At 34.8% G+C, this 24,097-nt stretch overlaps 3 protein-coding genes and 1 long non-coding RNA gene across 4 annotated transcripts; 3 read left to right on the forward strand and 1 right to left on the reverse strand.

The window, feature by feature from the left end:
• Positions 1-619: 619 nt before the first annotated feature.
• LOC108839624 (chloroplastic group IIA intron splicing facilitator CRS1, chloroplastic) lies at positions 620-3,329 on the forward strand. The gene is made up of 6 exons (XM_018612380.2): positions 620-1,369; positions 1,447-1,801; positions 1,899-2,029; positions 2,115-2,459; positions 2,544-2,996; positions 3,091-3,329. The coding sequence occupies exons 1-6, from the start codon at positions 686-688 to the stop codon at positions 3,184-3,186; spliced, it is 2,064 nt and encodes a 687-aa protein (XP_018467882.2). The 5' UTR covers positions 620-685; the 3' UTR covers positions 3,187-3,329.
• A 144-nt stretch (positions 3,330-3,473) lies between these two features.
• LOC108839621 (uncharacterized) lies at positions 3,474-9,770 on the reverse strand. The gene is made up of 19 exons (XM_018612372.2): positions 9,437-9,770; positions 9,146-9,298; positions 8,514-8,692; positions 8,318-8,425; positions 7,796-7,966; positions 7,177-7,704; positions 6,877-6,951; positions 6,675-6,803; positions 6,510-6,584; positions 6,199-6,408; positions 5,831-5,983; positions 5,530-5,744; positions 5,305-5,422; positions 5,074-5,209; positions 4,792-4,993; positions 4,602-4,707; positions 4,384-4,524; positions 4,062-4,302; positions 3,474-3,971 (listed from the first exon to the last, which is right to left on the reverse strand). Exons 1-19 carry the CDS (start codon positions 9,633-9,635, stop codon positions 3,574-3,576), a joined length of 3,537 nt encoding a protein of 1,178 aa, XP_018467874.1. The 5' UTR covers positions 9,636-9,770; the 3' UTR covers positions 3,474-3,573.
• Positions 9,771-10,046: 276 nt separating this feature from the next.
• On the forward strand, positions 10,047-11,939 carry LOC130507972 (uncharacterized). Its single transcript, XR_008942626.1, has 3 exons — positions 10,047-11,010; positions 11,091-11,252; positions 11,701-11,939. It is a non-coding gene; the product is annotated as an uncharacterized LOC130507972 (long non-coding RNA).
• Positions 11,940-16,559: 4,620 nt separating this feature from the next.
• On the forward strand, positions 16,560-20,026 carry LOC108839625 (acetolactate synthase small subunit 2, chloroplastic). Its single transcript, XM_018612381.2, has 13 exons — positions 16,560-16,904; positions 17,137-17,350; positions 17,442-17,525; positions 17,836-17,904; positions 17,974-18,057; positions 18,410-18,565; positions 18,649-18,729; positions 18,813-18,917; positions 19,021-19,143; positions 19,211-19,363; positions 19,450-19,515; positions 19,618-19,714; positions 19,803-20,026. The coding sequence occupies exons 1-12, from the start codon at positions 16,696-16,698 to the stop codon at positions 19,699-19,701; spliced, it is 1,428 nt and encodes a 475-aa protein (XP_018467883.1). The 5' UTR covers positions 16,560-16,695; the 3' UTR covers positions 19,702-19,714; positions 19,803-20,026.
• Positions 20,027-24,097: the final 4,071 nt, after the last annotated feature.

Consider the following 24,097-nt stretch of genomic DNA (forward strand, 5'->3'; position numbering starts at 1 on the left):
GTCAAAAATATCAGTAAATGTTTTTTTGATCAGCTATATATCTTACTGTTTAGATCCAAACCAAAAAAAAACAGTTAATGATAATTTTACCTGTCAAAACAATACTAAAATTCAATACCCTTAAAGTAGAAAAACACATACACTAAATTTGTAAAACTGGTTCTTTCCCAATGTTTTAAAATATCCTTTTAGTTATTGACATGATACTATAAATTATACAGTATTATACAAGTTTTACAATATTTTGCTCAGTCAATTAATTATTCAGTTATTAAATTATAAAATAAAATACCTTTACATCTTACAATAAATTAATTTTAGATTAAATTTGGAATTGTTGTATAAAAAAGATTAAATTTGGAATTTTCTGATTTTAGTTTAATTTTATGGAATAAATATTTAATTAAAATACATATTTTAATATAGTTAGTACTTGTTCTCATCTGGACAGTGACAGAACAAATACAAATCATCCTGATACAGCTAATTACTCGAATGTTTGTGAGTAAGTAAATAATAAACACAATTCAAACCGATCAATAACCGAAGAGACGGTACGCCTAAACCGTGTCTTCGTTTCCAGTGAAAACCCAAAAAATATCTTATCGTTCAGAGCTTCTTCTTCTGCCTTTGGAGTTACTTTGGAGGGGAGAACACTCAAAAGTTGCAGACTTAGACTTTACTGATGCTAACTCCTCTCTTCGTCTCGGCGCGAGCTATACCATCACGAATCACCATCTCCTCCTTAAACCCTAACCAAAACCCTTCAAATGCCGCCAAAGCTCCAAACTTTGATCAATTCAAGGAGAACCCCGAAGCTGCGATTAAGGTCTCGACAACCGCTCCATGGATGAAAGGTCCTCTCTTTCTTCCACCCGAAGAGCTTATCGACACTTCACATCATCACCACAACAAGAAGAGCACCAGGAAACAGGAGAAGACGTTCAAGGCACTGAACCGTAGAGAGAGCGGTGTGAGAGGAAGTAAAGCCATGAAGAAGATCGTCCGTAGCGTTGAGAAGCTCGACGAAGGCAGCAGCGATTACGGAGGTGAGTTTAAGTCCTTGGAGGAGGCTGAGAGCACGAGGAGGAGAATGCCTTGGGAGAGGGAGGTAGATAAGTTCATATTGAGGAGGAGGAAGAAGGAGAGAGTCTCTTCAACGGCTGATCTTATCTTAGAGGAAGGGTTGTTGAAAAGGCTGAGACTTGAAGGTTCGAAGCTGAGAAAATGGGTGAATGTTAGAAAAGCAGGAGTTACAGAAGCAGTTGTTAAGGAAATTAGATCGATATGGGAAGGAAACGAGCTTGCTATGGTGAGGTTTGATGTCCCTCTTTCTCGAAACATGGAACGAGCTCAAGAGATCTTAGAGGTGTGTTTAACTTCTTACTTTCATTTCCTTCACTGGAAGTTTTAAAAATATTGATCCTTTTTCTTCATGTAGAATAGTTGAAGACTGGAGGGTTGGTTGTGTTAAGCAAGAAGGAGTTTCTCGTTGTTTATCGAGGACCACTAACGACGAGTAGCAGCTCTGTATGGGTGAAGAAGGGACAAGATGATGAGATTAGCTCATCGTTGTACGAGAGAGAAGGTGAGAGGTTATTGAATGGATTAGGACCTAGATATATGGATTGGTGGATGAGAAGACCGTTTCCTGTCGATGCTGACTTACTTCCTCAAGTAGTTGACGGATATAAAACTCCATCTAGACGTTGCCCACCTAACACTAGAGCTAAGCTTAGCGACAAAGAGCTTACTTACTTGAGAAACATTGCTCAGGCTCTACCGTTTCATTTCGTCCTTGGTAAGCTACTTCACTACTTTTATCTGTCTTCCCTCACGTTGTGTGTGTGTTCTTTAAAGCTAAGCTTATTTGATATATATTTGCTTAACTTGTAAAGGGAGGAACTATGGGCTTCAAGGTTTAGCTTCTGCTATTGTGAAACTATGGGAGAAGTGTGTCATTGCAAAGATTGCAATCAAATGGGGAGCTCTCAATACAAACAATGAGGAAATGGCAGATGAATTGAAGGTAGCTTTTTTTTTTTTTTTTGAGGTTAGTTTGTAGGTGTAGTTGAAATCAGTGTGGCTGATGAGATTTTTATCAAAATTTTCAGCATCTCACTGGAGGAGTTCTGATACTACGAAATAAGTACTTGATAATACTGTTCAGAGGCAAGAACTTTCTATCTGATGAAGTTGCGGACTTGGTTGAGGACAGAGAGAGGTTACTCAGGAGATACCAACATTTTGAAGAGACCAAACGAGAGAGCGATATAGAGATCTCAGAGGTGGTAACAAATGGTGAACAGTTGGAGGAAACGAGCAAGACCGGAACATTATTAGAGTTTCAAGAACTTCAGAGAAAGTTTGGTGAAATGAAGATGAGAAACCTGGAGACTGAAGCTGAGAAAGCAAAGCTGGATAAGGAACTCAAAAGCCAAGAACACAAGCTTTCCATTGTAAGACTTTTTTACTTCAGATCGCTTATTAGTTTGGTCTATTGTAGTATATAGGTCCTAAGAGTTGCTCTCTTCTTTTTGCAGCTGAGATCAAAGATAGAGAAGACAACAACAGAGTTGCTCAAATTGAATTCTTTATGGAAACCATCCGAGGGCGACGATGATGTCGAGATACTGACTAATGAAGAAAGAGAATGCTTGAGGAGAATCGGACTGAAGATGAACAGCAGCTTGGTTCTTGGAAGAAGAGGAGTCTTTGATGGTGTAATGGAAGGTCTGCATCAGCATTGGAAGCACAGGGAGGTTGCTAAAGTGATCACTATGCAGAAGATTTTCTCGGGAGTTGTTTACACAGCGAAATCACTTGAAGCAGAGAGCAATGGAGTACTGATCTCAATTGAAAAACTCAAAGAAGGGCATGCGATACTCATGTACCGTGGCAGGAACTACAGACGTCCTTCGTCAAAATTGATGGCGCAGAATCTTTTGACAAAAAGGAAAGCTTTACAAAGATCTGTTGTGATGCAGAGACTCGGCGTAAAATGAATGAAAACAAATCTTTACTTTCATTAGTCTGATTTGATTGAGAGAAACCGCTTGAATGAATCTTTTCTCTGTTTTGTTGTTGCAGTCACTGAAGTTCTTTGCTTACCAGAGAGAAAGAGCCATTGAAGATTTGAAGTTGAGTTTGGTAAAACTTCAAGACTCTGCTTCTGAGCTATGCTGATGCAAAGTGCTTTGCATGTAGTAGAAGCTGTAAGAAAATTTACCAAGGCAGATACGTTCATTTTCTAAATCACATCCTGTGGTATTTCGATGAATTATTCAAATGTATTTATCGAGTAATTGAGTGTCTAATTGTCATGTGTATATATCATGTAATGCCACATTTTCTGAATATAATAAATATAATACCCTGATAAAATGCAACTTCTGTAAAAAGAAATTTGTGCACCAGCATCAGTCTTCTAGTAGTTCAATTTCAGGTGCAAAAAAAAAGTTATAGACAGGAGATAGAACGAAAGAACATGATTTTATTTTTGCATGTATTAAGAATTTACGTAGTAAAAATATTAAAATAAAATAAACCTGGTTTATATATAGTTTAGTGATTTTATGGCGGAGTCTCATCTGGGTTCTTGGGTTTACTCCTTAGCATCTCAGTGAAGTTGCCCCTCATGATACGTTTGAATCTGTTGTCTTCAACGGGAGCAGCCACCGCCTTTGGTGAATCAGGTCCTTGAAGTGTAGGTGATGACGGTGCAACAGTGGTGGTTTCGGTTGCTTCTTTCTTCCCCAACAAGCCACCTTCCCCAAACAAGCTTGTCACAGATGATGCAATCCCCAAGTGAGCACCCATGGCTTTGCTGAATGCTTCAAGTGTCCCACCTGATCTCTCTTTCATTGTGATCTCTAAAGCTTCCTTGTGAGCTGGATCAAGCGCGTCTGGATCTTTCAGTAGGTTTTGAATGGCTGGAATGAGGTATGTCCCCACACTTGTTTGAGACAGATCTTCAGAACCATGAAAACAAGTTAGTCTTGGAACATTAAGATATGTAAGAAGCAAAAGAAGAAAGTTCTTGAGTTTTGATACTCTCTTACCGGTTGCATCGAGTGCACGAATGGCTTCGCAGAAAGCGTTGGCTCTCTCTCGGCGACGGGTTACGTCTGTGGAAGAGCTTGGACTTGCTGAAAGTTGGAAAATCTTGGACAAAAGATAATCTCGAAGCCGTTCTGTTGTGTGTGGAATAGCAACTAAGAGTGCACGAATTACTGCGATTATAGCTTCATGAGAACCATCTTCGAGAAAAGCATCCATCTGGACTAGGATTTTATCAACAATCTGCATCATATCCGATTTGATTAGCTCGTAGATATCACATCTTTAGATAATTCACGAGTTCATTTTGAAATATTGCGATACCATGTCGACTTTGAAATGCTGTGCTACAGACCCAAATGCATCTATGCTTGCGTACTTCACATTTAGGTTTTGGTCTGAGCCAAGAGTGATCAAGGCAGGTAAAACATTGGCAGAAGCAGCTTTTGCGTCAATATATGGAACCTGTTGCACAAGTTAATATCTATTAGTATAAAATCAAGGGGGAAACAGTGGAAGTGTTTGTTGTGGAAAAAGCTTACGATGGTCTTCAACAACTTAGCAGCGTTGATTTTGAGTTCTGCAGTGGAATCAACGACCATTTCCCACAAAATGCCGAATATCATGTTATGATGTTCTTCAAATGTGCTGCGATGTTTGAGGAATTCATTGGTAAGAAGACGCAGTTCCAGGAAACCATAAGAAACAAAACTAAAGCTTACGGAAACGCACCAAAGGAAGCGAACGGCATCCAAAACCTCGTTGTTGTGCTTTGATGACTGGTTTTCCTTTGTTTTGCTCTCGACTAAGAGTTGTCGTAAGAAGACTGTTAACTCTTCGCGTTTACTTGGTGCACCAAGAACCCCTGCCAAAAGAAGCGGTAGTATACATAGAGTGGCAAGTCTATTGGCTACAGCAGTTCTGGGTTTTAGGCCTGAAGAAAGTAAACAAGAATCTATGTCAGACACTGTTTAAGAAATTTCCGTCTCGCTAAAAGTCCAGAAATTATGTAACCTTTTATTCTTGGATGGATTGCAGAAGGTAAAAACTGAAGATCAGCTGCATCATCTCCAACGGCCACTAAGAACACGGGTAACTCAATGTGGGTTAGGTAGGAATTTCCGAAACGTTCAGACACAGCCAAAAGAAACTGCAAATCAATGCAGAGTTTTTTTCTTAGAAGTTAGTGTTGATACTATTAAGATCAATAGAAGATAAGAGAACAGGTGCAAACACAATCCAGACCTTTGTTATCCGATTTCTCAAATTGTCTTCTTTCTGGGGCAACATGCATGCCAATTGTAACAAGTTAGCAAAGCAATCAACATGCATCCATTCAAACATAGGCCACTCAGAACGTCCCCTGGTCAAAAATTCCATCACACAAGACACAGTAGATTATGTAGAAGAAGACGTCAGAAACTAGAAAAAAATTCATGTCCAGAGTTGTCGAGGGGTGGAGAAGCTTACTCGGCATAGGTCTCAAGCAAGGAAACAGAGATTGCAGATTCCTCTGACTTTGAGATAGAAGAGAAAGGACATGTTGCCATTGCCTTCTGGTGTACAGATGGAAGCAACTCCATGAGCATTCTTAGTAGGACATCAATGTTCCATCGCTCCCGTTCACCAAGGACTCGTAAATGAGACTCCAATGACCCTTCAACTCCAGAAAGGGGTGGGCAGTGCTGCAAATGAAAATGACTTAAAATAGATATAGCAAGCAACCACTCTCAATCACAGTCTTAAAATGGGAAATGCATCGAGTTTGTACCTGAGCAGAGCTCAATGTGTGAGAAAGAAGAACCCTCAAGATATGATCCAGCCTGTTACCCCACTTTATCACAGCAGGAAGTAGTTCTTTCAACGTGGTTTCAACCACAAGGCCAGATGGATCGCATATCAACTGAAACATCATCTCCTCAACCTAATAATCAGACAGAAAACTGGTCTTTTAGCATTTTTGGTTTTACTGATACTAACGGAACTTCTATGCTTACTGTCTCATGCCAACTTAAAAATACCCCCTTCTCCTATACATTTTTTAATCAGCCTGTTTTAGAGCTTATACTGTAGCCATGCCAGTCAAATAAAGTCAGAGTTATTTTCCACAGTGCTAAGAAGAAATTTAGTGAAGCTGACCTTAAAATATTTGTCTGTGTTCAGGAACAAAGGAAGCAACAACGCAAGATTATGAGCGGCAGCCTCTCGAACAACGGTTGCAGAATCTTCTATGAGTTGTTGTATGATTGACAAAATAAGAGAGTCGCGTATCTCAGGGCGGACATACTCTGCAAGCTCCCCACATGATTGAGCAACTAGTAGCCTGCGTTCTTCATATGTATGATTTATCTGCAATAGACACAACCAGCAATTTATCACTCATATCAAGAAAATAAAATAAATTGTTAAAGCAGAGACAAACAACTCGTAAAAGCAAGAGTAGCATTAACCTGTTCCCAGCACTGTGGAAGCAATTCTGTTTCTGTTCTCATATCCCCAACATTCCTTGATAGGCTAACACAAGCCTGAGATGAACAGTAAAAGGCCTCAACCTCAAAACGTTACCAGTCTCAATCATGCAAAAAGAAAGCTTCTAAGTTAAAACAGTAACATACATCCATAATAATCCGCCTCTGCTGCTCATCTGGACGTTTGATCAGGTTGAACAGTGTATGGGTCAAGGAGTCTCTTGTATTGCTATCTGGATGCCGCTCGATTGCACACATCATCAGGGGAAGGAGTTCCTATCGGTCAAACAAACCAGATCAGTAATATTCCATCAATCGTTTTGAACAAAGTTGAAAGAAGCACGCAAACCTCTCGATGGTTTATCAGTACGTATGGAACAATATTCGGCAAAGCATCTGCAAGTATCTGTATTGTTCCTAAGCCCTGTAACGGAATGGATAAAAGAATATTCAAACAGTCCATATTACGTTCTGTTGACACAAAATAGCATTAGCATAGCATAAGGAAAGCAGACAGCTACATGGACCTCTACCAGTTTTGCTGATGACAAAGGTGCCTTTCAAAAGTATTCTAGATCATAAAAAATGAAAATAACAGAGCATTCACGATGGAAGAGTAAATACTCTTAAAGGAATAATCAGGACGTACCGTTTCCTCAGATGCAGCTTCCACAATTGCATTTTCCGATTTTGAACGACCAATTCCACAATCCAGTGTCAAGATGCTTTCGAGGTCACTGGGTGTATAATTACCATTTGATGGACTTAACAGATGGTTTGAGACTTCTTTGTGATTCTCCAACGTACTATCCAAGGATTTATAAGATACACTGCTGCCGTCTGCTGCCACTTCTCTTTGATCAGGAATTATATTCTTTATCTCTTCCTTCACAAGACCGTCTTCTGTTTGCGTATGCCCTTTCTCATTAGATATAGAACTCTCAGAAATCAAGCCACCGTCCTTTTCGATTGTTGGTTTCTCAACTTCCACTGGCAGAGCGCTTTTCTGTTTCTCGATATTTTCCACGGATTGGGATTGCACAGCATCACGTTCACTAGCTGACACAGATTGACCAGCCCGAGACCCTTCAATATGCATTTTAAGAGATGTGATCTCTGCTCTGCAGTCATTGAGATTCCTCCTCTGATGCTCTAAGGATTGCTTCAAACTTTGAACCTGAATACTATCAGTGTCATTTCAGGCATTTACATTTCCAGATATGAAAGTGCCCGCTTCTTTAAAAAATCCAGTCTATAAAAAAGACTACCTGCTTTTCTCTGTCCCTAAGATCCTTCTGAAGTGATTCTGTAGACTTGTTAAAAGCACTGATTTGCTCTTCGAATATTTCTTTGCTCTTAAGTAGTCCATCCTTTTCTTTGTTTAGCCTCTCAATCTCTTTTTTCAATGCTTCATTCTCCTGAAGCATGGCTATTTTCTCCTGCATCCAAAAATTATGAACAATGAGAATTCAAATTCATATCCTCAGAGTGGATTTTATCCTCGCAAATCCTCAAAGTGCAACTTTAATGGTCAGTACGGTTCTCAAATACAAAAAAAAGAAATACATTTAAAAGCAAGATCCTGTACTAAATATTCACTCCACAATCAGAATAGCATCGAAATATATAGAAACAGCCAAGAAAAAAAATGCAGAGGGAAAAAGAGAGAGAGAGAAGTGAGTTCTGTATAAGACAATGATGTCAAAGATCTAAGTTTCGAGGTAGTGATATTTCTAACAGCATCAGTTCAATGAAGTGTGTACATGGAAATTAAGCTATCATGATATAACCTCAGCTGCTTCTGAAGTTGATGAAAGGTACTGATAGTAATAATAGCGCAAGGCATCAGGCACGCACGCTGGACTGTCCTGCCAAACGTCCAAGTTCTGGTCGGTCACCTGATAAACAGATCATACGCAATGACGTCAGATATCTAATATTAAACAAGGTAGATCTCAGTAAACACGAAAAGATTAATAAGATTACCTCCTCATAAAAAGTCATTGCTGTAAGTCTGTAACCTGCCAGAAGTAGATATTCTTTCACTGCACAGTTTAAATCTCGACGTTCATTGTTCTTCAAAGGCCCTATATCAGTGAAGGAAAAATCTTTCTTTTTCCGTTGAATTTCTGGTCGGTTGTCTCCAAACTCATCTGTGTCCAACTCTGAGGAAATAACAAACAATACAGGAGAAGTTTCGTGATTTTGTTGCTACCGTTCTGAAGAGAGATGAAATAACAAAACAAACCAGAAAAAAAAAACTAGCATGCATTAAAATGATGCTTGCACAGAATATACCTAAGCAGAAAACTGCTACATGGAAAAATTCAAAAGAGAACAGGAGATAGCTAACGCATACAAACTCTAGATAGGCAATTTTTGTAGAAAAAAAAACTTCAAGATACATGAAGATGTTATGAAGCTGGAGCAAGCAATTTACTTAAGCAGGTAGACTCCACAAATGGTCCATCACACTGAAATTTCTGCAATCCTAGTTACCAACTTCATGACACGCCACAAGAACTGATTGTTTATGCACACACATTTTCATCTAAGTAAAATATTTACTATCAGAAGAGAGAGAGTAAGAACATATAATCACCACAACACAAGAATACCTTTTAACTTGTCAATGGAACAATCAGATTTCTTCTGTCCTTCAGCTTTCAATCTCGCAATATCCTCCTGTGCTAGACGAAGTTCATATTCACTAATAGCTACCTTCTCTGATAACGCTTCTTTCTCCTCCAACAAGCTTTGCGGATCCGCAACTGCATTACACATAGTAACAATTACTACCCTACCCAACCACGTTCTTCAAAAACGTAACACTACTTGACAACGACGATCTAACCGTTTCAAGCGAGTGAGACATATCATAACAAATGTGAGGCGAAGAATCAGCGAACCTCGAATCGAATTATACCGAGAAATCTGATCGGGAGGGAAACGAGAAGGATCGGAGAAGAACTCCTTGAGACGGATTGTCTGGGCGTCGCGGCCGTCGTCGAGGAGCTCGTGGAGAAGCTCAAACGCCGTTAAGAGGTAGTTCTCTTCCATCAGGAAGTTCACAACGAAGTTGCACAACGACGATCGCTCCGCGTCCATGTTTATGTTTCTTCTTCTTATTCTTCTTCCACGGGAAACCCTAGAACTCGATCAGAGGAAGCTCCTCCTTCGTTCCAATGCCACCGTGCATTCCGATAAAAAAAGAAGAATTCAAAAATTTTCGATTCGATCTGATGCGCGATCGTGTGCGTGCTCTCACCGGAAGGGAGTGGCGGTGGAAGGAATCTGGTGCGACGATGTAATAGTACACCACGTGGATTTAGTTGAATCAGAGATTCTGATTGGTAGACTGTGAGTTATAAGACACGTGGACGGTTATATCTTACGTTCGTGTGCGTAAGTGTCTAGGCGATGTCGTATATGCTCGAGAAAAGTCAACGTTTTTCAAGCCCAAAATAATCAAAACGTGTTTTTTTTTTGTCAACAATCAATCAAAAAGTGTTCCCTAAGAGCATCATTAACGCAAACGCTTAGTGAGTTGCTTGGTGATTTTTGGAATTAAAAAAAAAGAAAAATGCATTATTTACTGAGAATGCGCTGCTTAATTAAGCAACAGAAGCAACGTGGTTTATTGGACACGTGTTGTGTTCTCATCACTCGGCCGTGAAACCGTCTTCGTCTCTCCTCGTCTCTCTCTTTCCTCGACGACTCCGCGATGAAGCTCTCGGCGTCTGTTGTTGTCGATCCTCCATCTTTCTCCTCGACGCCTCCATGATCAATCGACAATGATCTCTCTTTTGTCTCTCTCTATTTCTCCTCGACGCAATGAATCTCTCGGTGTGGATCCTCCATCACTCTCTCGACGCCTCACCGCGATGAGAGAGAGAGATTGTGAATCCGATCTCGTCACGGCGGAGACTCGCGGTGGTGGTGGTTACTTTCTCTTCTCTCTCTCTTTGATCATCTCTTTACAAATGTATGTATACGCTTCTGGTGATGATCGTACGACATCATTTGGGTGTTAACGATAATAATAAAGATTGAACTTTTACTGTCTCCTCTGCAGTAAAATTGATTCCTTTGGATGTTTTGGATTCTGGGTTGGATTTGATTACTTTTTTTTCTTGAAACAATCCGAAAGTTTGGATTTTTGTGGGATATTTAAAAATTGACATTTGTTTGTGTTGAAAGGCTTTGGCTTTAGTCCACAGTCAAGAGTTAATATTGGAGAGGATGGCTATATTCAATTCTCATGACTACTCAGTGGCTTTGGTTTACTATAGTCGATCAAACTGATCAGAATTTTTCTATATGTTTATTCGTTTTGTTTAACTGTGTTCAAAGTAGGATCTCTAGTGTAAAACAATACTTGTTTCAGTTCTGTCGGAATCTGATGTGTTCTCTGTTTCATTTCTATTGGAATCTAATGTCTGTCTTTGTTTTTTTTTTGATGTTTTTCAGGAATGAACAACATGTGAGTGTTCTGTTTTTTGGATTGTTATTTCGTAAGGAAGATTTAGTCTTTGTCTGATAGGTTTTCTTTTTTTTTTACAGGCTTACATTCAAGTCTGCCCATAAAATCCAACAAATTTCAATGTGGACAACGTCCGTGTTGCCAAGCTGTTGGGAGGAGGATTGCACAACTCTTGCATTGTCCGCGGAATGGTCTTGAAAAGTGATGCTGTGGGTAGCATCAAGCGAATGGAGAAAGCAAAGGTGAGATCGTTTTCATTTGTTTATGTCCTTGAGAGTTTTAGCTTTGTGCTTATATTTTTTAAGAACTCCTAAATAAGACACTTGCATTGGAGAACAAAATTTAGAGGTTGCTTAAATAAAATGTTTAACACCCATTTATTGTTAAAAAATGATTAAGCACTCCATTAGAGTTGTTAGGGTTAATGATGCTCTAATCTTTATTGAGTCGAATGCTGCCTTGAGAAAGGTGAGGAAGCTAAATTAAAACTACTGTAAAATATCATATAAATGTTTAACATAATGTATTCAAGCCATAGAGAAAAGGTAATCATATTACAACATTTAAAAACATCGGGGTCCCAAGTTCATCTTGGTCTAGAATGCATTGTCTTTGAAAAGATAGAAGAATAAGTTTGGTCTTCTTCAGACACTTGATCACCTTGTTTCATTATTTGCCAAAATTTTGCAGGTTTTGAAAACAAGAGATTACATCCAAGTTGAACAAGCTAAGCCTTATGAGAGCATTATCGTAAAACGGCAACCAAAACTCACCAAATCCATCTTCTAAATTGGAGAAATATGATCAGGGAGTCTCGAAGTTGCCGATAGGTAGTTTTAACCATCCAAGTAGTAGCTGGAGGATGTCATTCATTTTTTTTATCTTTTTATATATATAGGAGTTGCTGTATGTGTATATATATTGGATTATTGGTGCCACCATGATCAGAATGAGATTCAAATCAAATCCTAATGCAACTGAATCTGATCTTAGATTGCTTTTGGCTTCATTTATGTATCATTTCTCACTTCTTAAAACGTTTTAGCAAATGATGTCGAGTTTAATTTTTTTTTAAAAGTAAGTGAAACTAGATTTTGATCCGCGCTTTGGAAGCGCGGAATATTTTACGATGAAAAATTTCACTAATAACTTAATAAATATTTTGGTAATTTTTAAAGAGTGTGTATTTAAAATATTTTTGCATTTAAATCAATGTTTTTAAATTTAATCCGGTTGTGATTATACCGGTTAATCCGGAAATCTGACAATTCAATTTAGGTTTTTAAAATATTCATATTAAAAAAATCAGTAAAACCCGAGAATAACCGATTGAACTGATGGATGACCGATATGTAATCTAATTGGATTTAAATTGTAATAGTTTCATAATTTGTAATCTTATAATCCAAATTTTAAAGTTCATTATTTTGCAATTTATAAAATTATGACATTTCTACAAAATTTTAAAGAGAAAATGATAGATATAAAATAAATAAGATTAATTATTGTATTATTTGGAAACATTAATAGTAGTATAAAAACATATTGTTTGGAAATATTGATAGTAGTATAATTATATTGTTTGGAAACATGGATAGTAGTATAAAGAAAGAAACTTTAGTGATTTAAAATATTTTTGCATTTAAATCAGTGTTTTTAAATTTAACCCGATTGTGATTATACCGGTTAATCCGGAGATCTGACAATTCAATTTAGGTTTTTAAAATATTCATATTAAAAAAATCAGTAAAACCCGAGAATAACCGATTGAACTGATGGATGACCGATATGTAATCTAATTGGATTTAAATTGTAATAGTTTCATAATTTGTAATCTTATAATCCAAAATTTAAAGTTCATTATTTTGCAATTTATAAAATTATGACATTTCTACAAAATTTTAAAGAGAAAATGATAGATATAAAATAAATAAGATTAATTATTGTATTGTTTGGAAACATTAATAGTAGTATAAAAACATATTGTTTGGAAACATTGATAGTAGTATAATTATATTGTTTGGAAACATGGATAATAGTATAAAGAAAGATACATTAGTGATTTAATGTAGGTTTAACTATAAAGTATAAAGGTGTATTTAATTTAAAAACTTATAAAATAAATGTTAGGTCCAACCGAATGTTTCTGTTTTAATAAGATAGATAATGTATATGTTTACATGTCATATCTACCATACCTGAATAAGAAAACAGAACAATGTCAGCCAGATTAAAGTTTTAAAGTCTCTTTCATTTAAGTGTGTAATCCAAAAATGCTCAAAAAATATCTGATTATATAAAGCCAGAAAAATATGTTGAATGTGTTGGAAAATTACACTTGTGATGTTGGCTTGTGTGGTTAACATGTTAAGTTACAAGTGTTTGCATTTGTGTTAGAACTATGAGCTCTGATTTATGCAAATAATGTGACACAACTTGCTATCTTGCTCACTATATCCCTTTCATTCGTTTTCTTTGATTCCAGTAGTGGAGCGGTGGTAAAGGCGATTATTAATTCAGTAAACAAAAGACTGATCAACTAAACTATGTACTTTGGTAAAGAAAGACTTAAACTAAAGACTGATCAACAAAATACTTTTTAATAATATATTGTGAAAGAAGACACGTTACAATAAAGACAAAATTCATGAAAGTGACTTATGAAGGGTTATAGATATTTTGTTGTTTGGGAATGATAACCATTAACCTGTAAACAAAGACTAATCGATTGTTTATTGAGTCAGTTAGCTAAAAAAATAGAGAATGTTTCGGTATTTATAGTACGACCCTAAACAACAATGCTATGATCTTGCTCTAGAGAAAACGAACTTGACTAGTGATAAACAAAACACCTAGACTCTTAACAGTTTTATAGTTTTCCCTCCAAGACCAGACTAGAAGAATTTAAAGATCTTTAGGTGTAAGCATGAGTGAATTCTCTCGACTTGAATGCATCAATCACAACTTGTCTATGGAAAGATATAGAAAAAGCTTGTGGTTACTTTCTTCATACCCTTGATCATCTCGTTCATTCTTTGCCAAAGTTTGCAGGTTTGGGATACACAGAGGACAGTGACACATCGTTATAGAATATTCTCACGCTTACGAATGGACGCAAGTGCACCCATTCTTATATTTTAGATATCTAATTTTTATAGTGGACATGTATCTTTGAAGTGGCTAATTTGCTTATGATGCCCCATAGTTTCTTTAGAACCTGAATTTGATTTCCCTCTACGCCATTGCTTTGCACCCGCTCAAAGAAAAGTCTGGCTTCGCCCCTCGCGCATCATACCATACGAAGCCCCTCGCGCATCATACCATACAAAACACATGCTTTTATGTTTGCTCGCTATTCCACCGACCATAATCATTCTTGGCTAGCTAACGTGGAGTTTTCTTAGCCAAATATCCAAACCGTTTGGTCCCAAATAAAGAAGCTGTAGAATATGGTCCCAGCAAATGTTTACATGAGTGTGAACAATTTTTAAACGAGATTGAAAAGTGTAAAAAGAAAAGGGTTACTACATTTTATATATACTTGTATGTTAACATTTCGCAGTCGTCGGTATTTATATTTGTGTTCGATCTATGAACTCTGACTTATGCAAAGTATGTAACCACTATTACCAAACAAGTGGGTGCAAGACACAATCTTGTTAACTTGATCACTATATCTCATTCGTCCTCTTGGTTCCAGTAGTGGCCCGGCGAAGAAGACGGTTATTTTAATCAGTTAAACTGATCAAACCATTTACTTTTGGTAAACAAAGACTGAAAACTATTTACTTTAAATAACAAAGACTATAAGAATAAAGACACGTGATGATATATATAAAATAATTATGAAGGAAGACACGTTATAATAAAGACAAAAAATCATTTAAGTGACTTGTAGATATTTTTTTTGGTAGTGATAACCACTAACTTGTGGAGAAAACAAAGACTGTTCAATTGTTTTTTTTTCACTTAGTAACACAAAGACTGATCAGTTGTTTACTTAGTAAACGAAGATTACAGATTTGTAGTTAAAAGACTTAAAAAATATTCCCTCCACTCTATAATATAAAATGTTTTGCATAAAACACAAGAATTAAGAAAAAGTTTCTAATAGATAATACTACTAATAGTATAAATTTAAAGTATGATGATCAGTAATAAATAATACAGTAAAATATTTTTTGAAACATCAGATTTTCTCAAAATATCTTATATTATAAAATGGATGGAGTTTTTTTTCTTGGTTTTCTTTCCTTTGTTTTCTTTTGTGTGTTGCTTTGCATCGAGAATGGATATATATAAACGATAAAGTTTCTTTTTGAACAATAAAGTGAATGAATGGTGATCCGGAATCGCTAAGAGTGTGAATTGTTGTTTTTGGAAGAGAAGAGTGAAAAAAAACAAAAGGAAAGTAAGAAGAAGATAATAAAATTACACATAACCTGAAGTAGAGTAGTGTTTAATGTATGTTATCTTCTGTTTCAACAATAGGAGTAAATTAGCGAAAATAAAGTTTTGTTTGATTAGCAATTTTTTAAAGTTAACAGAAGTAATATAGTTTCTAGCATTACTATGAGAAATTTCATAGGATAGTATTTTTTTTTTGTTTTTTGTCATGAAAGAAATTCACAATAAAGAAAACCATAAAAAATAAATATACATTAATATATTTGGATTAACTAATCTAAACTTAAGGTTTATAGTTGATGGGTGAGATTTTAAAGGTGGAATTTATAATTTTAATAAATAAATAAATATTAAAATTTTCAAAAAAAAAATAAAAATAGTTTTAAATATAATTTTTGAATTTCAGAAAGAAAATTTGAAAAACAAGATTTCAAATTTTTTTATAAAAATTTTGAATTTGAAAAATATATAATTCGAAACTATAAAATATTTTTTATTTATATCTATTGTGATCATATTTTAGGAAAAATATTATGGTAATTTTTTGTTTCTCAAATTTTATACCAATTAAATTAAATTATTAGTCAAATTATTGACATATATATGTTTCATTTTAGTTTTCTAAAATTTTCAGGGAATAATAAAAATATAAAGACAAAAAAGTTTCTCCAATGTTTATGAGGAACAAAATGAGCACACATTCATACTTTTTATTTATTATATTCCTCAAATCAAATTTTATTTATAATTTTGTGTAAATTTTTATTTACTTTTCAGTTATCTACGGTCACTGATTGGAGCCATACTAATGATGACAGAGATGAAAATTAGTTAGAGTTTCCCGCAAACCGTATAGTATAATTGAAACGGTGCCGATTCACATGCGAATGTCATGTTTTTTGGTTAATTTAACATGATTACCCAAAAAAAGGTTTGTTGGTTATCGCGATTAGACGCATTTGTATCAACAGAAATAGTAAAACCAAGACTCTCTAAAACCAAACCATATAATAAAACAAAACAAGGCGAGTATCATCATTATTACATGGTTTTGGTCTGTGGCGAACAGCAAAACAAAACCCGAATTTTTTTTTTTTTGGAGCAACAAACTGAATTATTTTAAAATGCCCCTTGTGCTCCTCTCACATCTCCTCCACTCGCAGCCCACCAAAAAAAAACAGTGTGCCCTTTTACTCAACCCAAAGTCTCTCTCTCTCTCTCTCTTTACTTCTTCATCATCAGCTGTTTTCCGCCTCTCACCGAACCATCTCCAAAGCAATGGCGGCGACTACGACAACTGCTGCTTCACTAGCCTGTGCACACTTCTTAAATCAGAACAAGGCCTACGCGTTTCCGTCCAAAACCTCCGTGCAAGTCTCCCAAATCATCGATGGGAGGAAGACGAGGAGTGCCACTCTCTTCTCCGCTGCCTCCACCGATAAAACTATCACCACCGCTCAGTCTGTTTCACCCACTGCATGTGACAGGTCCGTCCGTCTTCACAAAGTCATAAAGACTGTTACTTTCGTTAACGGGTCGAGCAAAAATCGAGTCTTTTTTTAGTTTCGCATTCGCTGATTCGAACTTGGGTTGCTTCCAATTTACACATATGTAACCGAAAGCTTTTACCTTTATCTACTTTTTCACTGTCTGAGTGTCTTCCCTTTGAATGTGGTCAAACTCTCACCATTCGTGTTTTTTTTTATTTTTTTTTGGTAGAGTGAGGAGGCATACAATCTCGGTGTTCGTGGGTGACGAGAGCGGTATCATAAACCGGATAGCTGGAGTGTTTGCTAGAAGAGGATACAACATCGAGTCTCTCGCTGTGGGGTTGAACGAAGACAAAGCTATGTTTACCATTGTTGTTCTCGGGACTGACAAAGTCTTGCAGCAAGTTGTTGAACAGCTTAACAAACTCGTCAACGTCATCAAGGTTTTTTTTTGTTCTCTAACGCAACAACAGGAGACAACGTCATATGAATCAAGTGGCTAATCTTGTGCTTATTATGGTTTTTCCTGTTCAGGTTGAAGATCTCTCCAAGGAGCCGCATGTGGAACGTGAGTTAATGCTTATTAAACTTAACGCTGATCCAACCACCCGCTCTGAGGTACAGAAAAAAAAGAAACTAGTTGATATTTGCACAAATGGCTTAGTTTTCAGTATTGGTTGGATGGTCAAAGTTGGGGTTTCTGATAATGATAAATTCAATCACATTGGAAAAAACTTTATGAAAGGAAGCTTTAATTCCACACTAAAGAGTCTTTTCTTTTTTCCTTCTAATGATTAGTAAAAATCAGATTGATATAGATGAATATGGATGGGGAGATGCTTTCTACCTTTTTGTATTAACTGAGTCCTGAGTCACACTTCAGAGCCTGTATTTTTCTGCATTATGATGTTTACATGTAACTATACAGATCATGTGGTTGGTGGATATCTTTAGAGCAAAAGTGGTGGATACATCGGATCACACTCTAACGATCGAGGTCAGTCCTATTCTTCAAATTTATATGCATGAAATGGTCAAGGGTGGTTCTAATGAGTCTCATCTTTAGGTAACTGGAGACCCGGGAAAGATGGTTGCACTAACAGCCAACTTAGAGAAGTTTGGAATAAAAGAAGTCGCCAGAACTGGCAAGGTACACTCTTTTTTTTTTCAACTCCACAAAGCAACCAACCTTTAATTTTTTCTCCATCCTTCTTAACCGTCAACAACCTCAGCTTGTAGCCTTTATTTATTTATTTTAGTTTCGTCTTGAAAAGCTTTATTGAACGGTTGGAGTCACAAGTATCATCAATACTTGTTAGCCACTTTGTATGTTTTATTTTGTTTTTTGTTTTATCTGCAATGTCACACGTGCAAGACTTGAAACCCAGTGTTACATTAATTGCTACACGTAGTCAGTTTCTGTGTTTAAGTGAGTAGTTAATAATTTCAAAATTCAGTTTTGGCATTCCTAACTGTTGTTGTGTGCTACTTTGTAACTTTAGATTGCTCTGAGACGGGAAAAGATGGGAGAAACTGCTCCGTTCTGGAGATTTTCAGCGGCGTCGTACCCACATCTTGTAAATCAATCATCTCATGAGACTGTTGCAGAGAATACAAAGCGAGCGTTGTCTGGTGGAAATGGCACTGCATCATCTGGGGTATAGATAGATAACATTAGCTCATTCGTTTTTCTCTTTCTGCTCTACATATCTAAAACCCTTGTGGATTCACGTTATTGTAGGGTGACGTTTATCCAGTGGAGCCTTATAATGATTTCAAACCGGTGCTTGATGCTCATTGGGGAGTGGTCTACGACGAAGATGTAACATACTTACCGCATTCGACTCATAGGATTTTCATCTTGAGGTTAAATTTAACGTAAAGACTTGTTCTAACTTATTGCAGTCGAATGGTCTTCGGTCCCACACGTTATCGATACTAGTAGCCAATGTTCCTGGAGTTCTCAATCTAATAACCGGAGCTATCTCCAGGAGAGGTTATAACATCCAGGTTATTATGCAAGACACTCTTTACTCTTAGTTTCACTGATGTTATTATGCATACTATTCTTTCAACAATATGTGAAGTTTATCGCTTTTTTTTATTGCTCTAGAGTCTAGCTGTTGGTCCTGCTGAGAAAGAGGGCTTGTCTCGGATCACTACAGTGATCCCTGGAACTGATGAAAACATCGAAAAATTGGTGAGGCAGATTCAGAAGTTGATTGATCTTCATGAGGTAAGCTAATGGTTTGATAAACGTACAACTTTTTTCGGTTTATAGGTCTAATAAATGTGTTTCCTAGGTTCAAAATATAACACACATGCCATTTGCGGAGAGAGAACTGATGCTTATCAAAGTAGCTGCGCATACTTCTGCAAGGAGAGATGTTCTTGATATCGCTCAAGTGTTCCGAGCTAAAGCCATTGATGTATCTGATCATACTATCACTCTTGAGGTGATTACAACAAAAAAAAAAGCGTGAAATACTCCAGATATGAGATCTAGAATTGATAAATAGCTGATGAAATCTTCGATTTGCAGGTTACAGGAGATATCAGAAAGATGGCTGCATTGCAAACGCAGTTAGAGGTCTACGGAATCTGCGAGGTAACTAATATAAGCTTCTGCTTCCTTTTAATTCTCATCGCTTCTTCACCAGTTTTTGGCGATTCTAATGGTTTGTTTTTTTTCCTTTTGGGAGAAATGAAGGTGGCTAGGACAGGAAGAGTGGCATTGGTAAGAGAATCTGGAGTGGATTCGACTTACCTTCGTGGATACTCTCTTCCTTTGTAGTGTGTTCCAAAAGGTTTAATAACAAGCTCTTCTAACAATCAAAAATGCAGCATGCATTGTTGTCGTTTTCATTATAAAAATAAAATGATCGTCTCGTGCAGAGGAAGCTTCACCTGTTCTTGGAAACTAGTCAAGGACTCATCATTGTGTGTGGATTATCTCCATGGCGTTTCTAGTTGTTGTTATAGGACACGACTTGTATTAGAGACTGTGGAAGACTTATGTTTGTTTAGTCAATTAGTCATCACTACTTTCCGAAAATGTAAAACCACTTATCCCTTACTTTATCAATAATCATCTTAGTCTTTTCAAAGACTTGAATAAATTTGGTGGTTTAAAAAATACCAGCTCAAGCAGCTGGTTTACTCTCTCACAACCACCAGGTACGAGTGATGATCTTCGGCTTTATGAATTACGCAGAAGATGATTGCATGAATTGAAAAATAGAGATATCTTTCCTAGTCATTGTACAAGTTGTACCGACTATGTGAGGATTCCTCACTGAGGAAGGAAAGAGATTTCTGGTATTTACTCTCGGTCTCTCATTACTGTACGTTTGTTCCCACTTTCATAATATAATTAATAATTTTTTTACTTTTTAAAAGACATTTTTTTTGTCTAGTTTATTATGCTACTACAAATTATAAGAAACGACCTCTTCTACTTCTTCCTGTAGAAACTGCGTTGTTTGAGATTTAAACCCCAGATCTGAGTGTAAAAGTCTTTAAACCTTGACCACTAGGCCACAGTCTTACTTTCTAAAACATATTATGAATTTCATTTTACACATTGAGACATTTTATCCATGTCACACTTTATCTTAGGTTTGGGCATAAAATCTGGAATCCGAAATCTGAACCGGACCCGAACCAAAAAACCCGATCCGTTATCCGACCCGAATATGTAAAAATATCCGAACGGGTCTTGTAGGGTGGTATAAAAATATCTGAACCCGAAGTGTTATTAACCTAACCCGAACGGATAACCCAAAAAACCCGAAACCAATAGTTAATATAAATATTTTGAAATATGTATAAGTATTTTAATTATTAATTTTTTTTATTTGTGGTAATATGATATAAAATAATAAATATTAAAAATGTTTTAAGCACACAATTAGTTTTAAATAAGTAATTTATAATTTGTTCATTGGAATAACAAGTCTACTCTCTATAAGATAATGCATATTATTTACAAAAATGTTTGTTTTCATACTTGATTTAACATTTTATTGTTATTTTAGCAATTTTATGTGTGATAGATTAATTTTTAAAATTTAGTTTGTTTTTCTTTATGTTTTGCTTTAAGTTTTTGTTTTTATACTTTGGTTATATCCGAACTGATATAACCCAAACCCGAATGATATATGTTTACTTTATGAATTTTAGGATGCAATATAATTTTTAACCGAATCCGAAATGTTATTATCCGAACCCGACCCGTACTAATGAAATTTTACTATGGGACCTAGGAACGTAAACCCAAAAACCGGAAAATTCAAAAAATCCGATCCGAACGCCAACGGGTATCCGAACGTCCATGCCTACTTTATCCTAGTACAGTGTTAAACATACCCTCCAACAAGACACAACCACACTTTTCCTAATTCTAACTAGATTACGTGTCGTGTCACAACCACAGCTAGATTCTCTATATTTAAAAGATTTTTTACAATCCAATGGCCACAACTAATTTTTTTTTAACTCTCTACTAGATTTTGATATGAATTAGTATTCTAGGATTTTGTATATTTTGATCCGCGTTTTAAAAGTATAGATTTTCGGATTATATTATACAAATCATGTTATTTTGACCCGCCCTTTCAAAAAGCGGTCAAGATTTTTCTTTTTGTCATCATCCTATGTATTGATCTTCTTCGTTTGTTAAATGTTTGAGATTGGTTTAGTCAACAAATTTATTAACCCGTCTTTTTATTCATCAATATGTTTAAATATAATGTTTGGTTTTTGGTTTTAGGTTGTTTTTCTTTTTGAATTTCGGTTTCAGTTTGATTATAATTTTTTCTTTTTTGGTTCAAGAGATATATAAACCGTTCAGTTATTTATAAAAATAATTTAATATAATTATACTTGTGTTTACCCTACCCAGATCTATGGGCTTAGTTTTTTTTACAAAAATATTTTTTGCTGAAAATTAGAAATTTCATATATGTATTTTTATTAAAATTGTTTTTATAGATACATAAATTAAGATTAATAAATATAATTTGTTTAAAATGAGATAATTCATTTATAAACCCATCATTATTAATTTTACTTAAATTTTTTTTTAATTTTTATATTGGTCAAAATTTATTTTATTATTATATAAATAAATATACTTCATTCAACCTGTATCATACTATATCGAATTATTTTTAATACTCAAATTTAAATATGTAATGATTTCTTATTTTATATATCTTACTTTAATATTTTATTTTAATACGTTGAAGTATGTGGTAAAATTCATGAATGTATGTTATTCTTTAATTTTATGATTTACAAAATATTTAATAAATTAATTAAGTTACTTTATATTTATTAGTTGATGTACTAATTTAATTATTAATATAAACATTATGGGAATATTTTTTTATTCTATAATGAAAGAATTAATATTTGTTAATAATTTATTTAATATTAATTACGAATTTTATTTTTTAAAAATAAATATTAAAAAGAATTTATGTTTACATCTTAAATAAAAAGACATTAAAATATATTTTTATAATAAAATCTTAGAAAAGAATACTTGACAATATCTTTTTAGATATCTTATTTTGAAAATATTATTAAGTTAATTGTAAGAGAAAAAATAGGAAGTTAAATTAATTACAAATCTTGAAATATTAATAGATATTTGTTAGATTAGAAAACATTATATGATAATAACTAATGAAATTATTTTAGTTGGACTGTTATGACATTTTTTGATAGTCCAAAATATAGTATTTCTGACGGTATTTCTTGCGATATGCTGAAGATCCTTTATAAGACTTGTCTCCAATATTCTGCATAATTCATCTTCTCCGGGAATTGAAATCCAGACCTCCTGGTATAGAAGTTGCGTTGCCTGAGATTCGAACCCCATATTTGGGTGTAGAAGCCTTTAAACCTTGACCACTAGGCCATGGTGCTTCCATATTTCCATGTAATCTTCACAACTGTGATTTTGTAATCACAATTTAAACACTTGTCCACTATATTGATTTATCTCATCCAATGCAATTTTAACTCTCGTCTACTCAATTGACTCCTTACACAAACAGCCAACAAAAAACGTGTCGATGTCCATGCCTACTCACTCATAAATAGCATGTCCGCAAACATCTATATGTCCATGTTCATGCCTACAATTCATATATATCGATTATGTGTCCATGTCCACATTATTTATCGTGTTTTCATGTTTTTCTTTTTATCCATGTTTTTTTCATTTATATGTATCTACTAGAATAAGATCCACGCCTTACACAAGATGAAATTGTTATTTTTATTATATTTTGGAAAATTAAACAATAGTTCAGTTTCATTTGGACTATGGGTGTTCAATCCGGATATCGGATTTCGGTTTAGTTCGTTTTTTTGGTATTTTGGTTATTAAAATATAATTAATATTCTAAATCAATATTTACTTCAGTCCGATTTGGTTTATATACCGTCGGTTTTCAGTTTATTCAGTTTTATACCAAAAACATAATTATTTAGTTTGATATCATATTATATATTATACGAATTTTAGAGTTATGTTGTCAAAGAGTCATTTATAAAATAAATATTATATATTTAAATAAAATAATAAAAAACAAAAAAGCTTATATCATCTAGTGAAATGATCAAATCTAGAATTAATATAAGAACTCTAAGTTCTGAAAAAAAAGTAGAAGCATGAAAGAAAAGTTTTAATATTCTTCCATATTTAGTGTTCATCAAATTAATATGTATTCGACTGAACACAACTCTGTTTGTTTAAAGATAAAAAAATTGTAAAGAATTTCAACTAATTGTTGTCCATCTAATTTATAATCTTTATTTCAATTTAGTTACTGTTATAATAAATCAAAATATCAAAAAAGACTAAGAAAATAAGAAGTCTGAGTTACAATAAATTGTTACTTAATTATAATTCACGTGATTTACAAATTATAATTATAGTTCAACTCATGTAACAAATATATATTCATGCGTCGTTATAAATATATACATATTTACATGTTTCAGTTTAATCGGTTATAAACCAAACCATATCCAAATCCTACGGTTTTTATAAAATCACATCCATTTGGTTTGTATGATATATACCAAAACAAAATCATATTATCGATTTTTTAATATTTTTAATAATATAAATTTTTTTAAAAAGAACTAAGATACAAAAATTGTTATCAAATATT

Source organism: Raphanus sativus, chromosome 2 (genome assembly GCF_000801105.2).
Source record: "Raphanus sativus cultivar WK10039 chromosome 2, ASM80110v3, whole genome shotgun sequence".
Lineage (NCBI taxonomy): Eukaryota > Viridiplantae > Streptophyta > Magnoliopsida > Brassicales > Brassicaceae > Raphanus > Raphanus sativus.

Excerpts from the sequence above, each read along its gene's own strand:
- LOC108839624 (XM_018612380.2), top strand. The coding sequence starts at position 686 with ATGCTAACTCCTCTCTTCGTCTCGGCGCGAGCTATACCATCACGAATC. Across the intron at positions 1,370-1,446 it reads GAGCTCAAGAGATCTTAGAG|TTGAAGACTGGAGGGTTGGT; the intron begins GTGTGTTTAACT and ends CATGTAGAATAG. Across the intron at positions 2,030-2,114 it reads AAATGGCAGATGAATTGAAG|CATCTCACTGGAGGAGTTCT; the intron begins GTAGCTTTTTTT and ends CAAAATTTTCAG.
- LOC108839621 (XM_018612372.2), bottom strand. The coding sequence starts at position 9,635 with ATGGACGCGGAGCGATCGTCGTTGTGCAACTTCGTTGTGAACTTCCTG. Across the intron at positions 7,705-7,795 it reads TTAGGGACAGAGAAAAGCAG|GTTCAAAGTTTGAAGCAATC; the intron begins GTAGTCTTTTTT and ends GATAGTATTCAG. Across the intron at positions 5,210-5,304 it reads TGAGAAATCGGATAACAAAG|TTTCTTTTGGCTGTGTCTGA; the intron begins GTCTGGATTGTG and ends ATTGATTTGCAG.
- LOC108839625 (XM_018612381.2), top strand. The coding sequence starts at position 16,696 with ATGGCGGCGACTACGACAACTGCTGCTTCACTAGCCTGTGCACACTTC. Across the intron at positions 18,058-18,409 it reads AAGTCGCCAGAACTGGCAAG|ATTGCTCTGAGACGGGAAAA; the intron begins GTACACTCTTTT and ends TTGTAACTTTAG. Across the intron at positions 19,364-19,449 it reads ATCATACTATCACTCTTGAG|GTTACAGGAGATATCAGAAA; the intron begins GTGATTACAACA and ends TTCGATTTGCAG.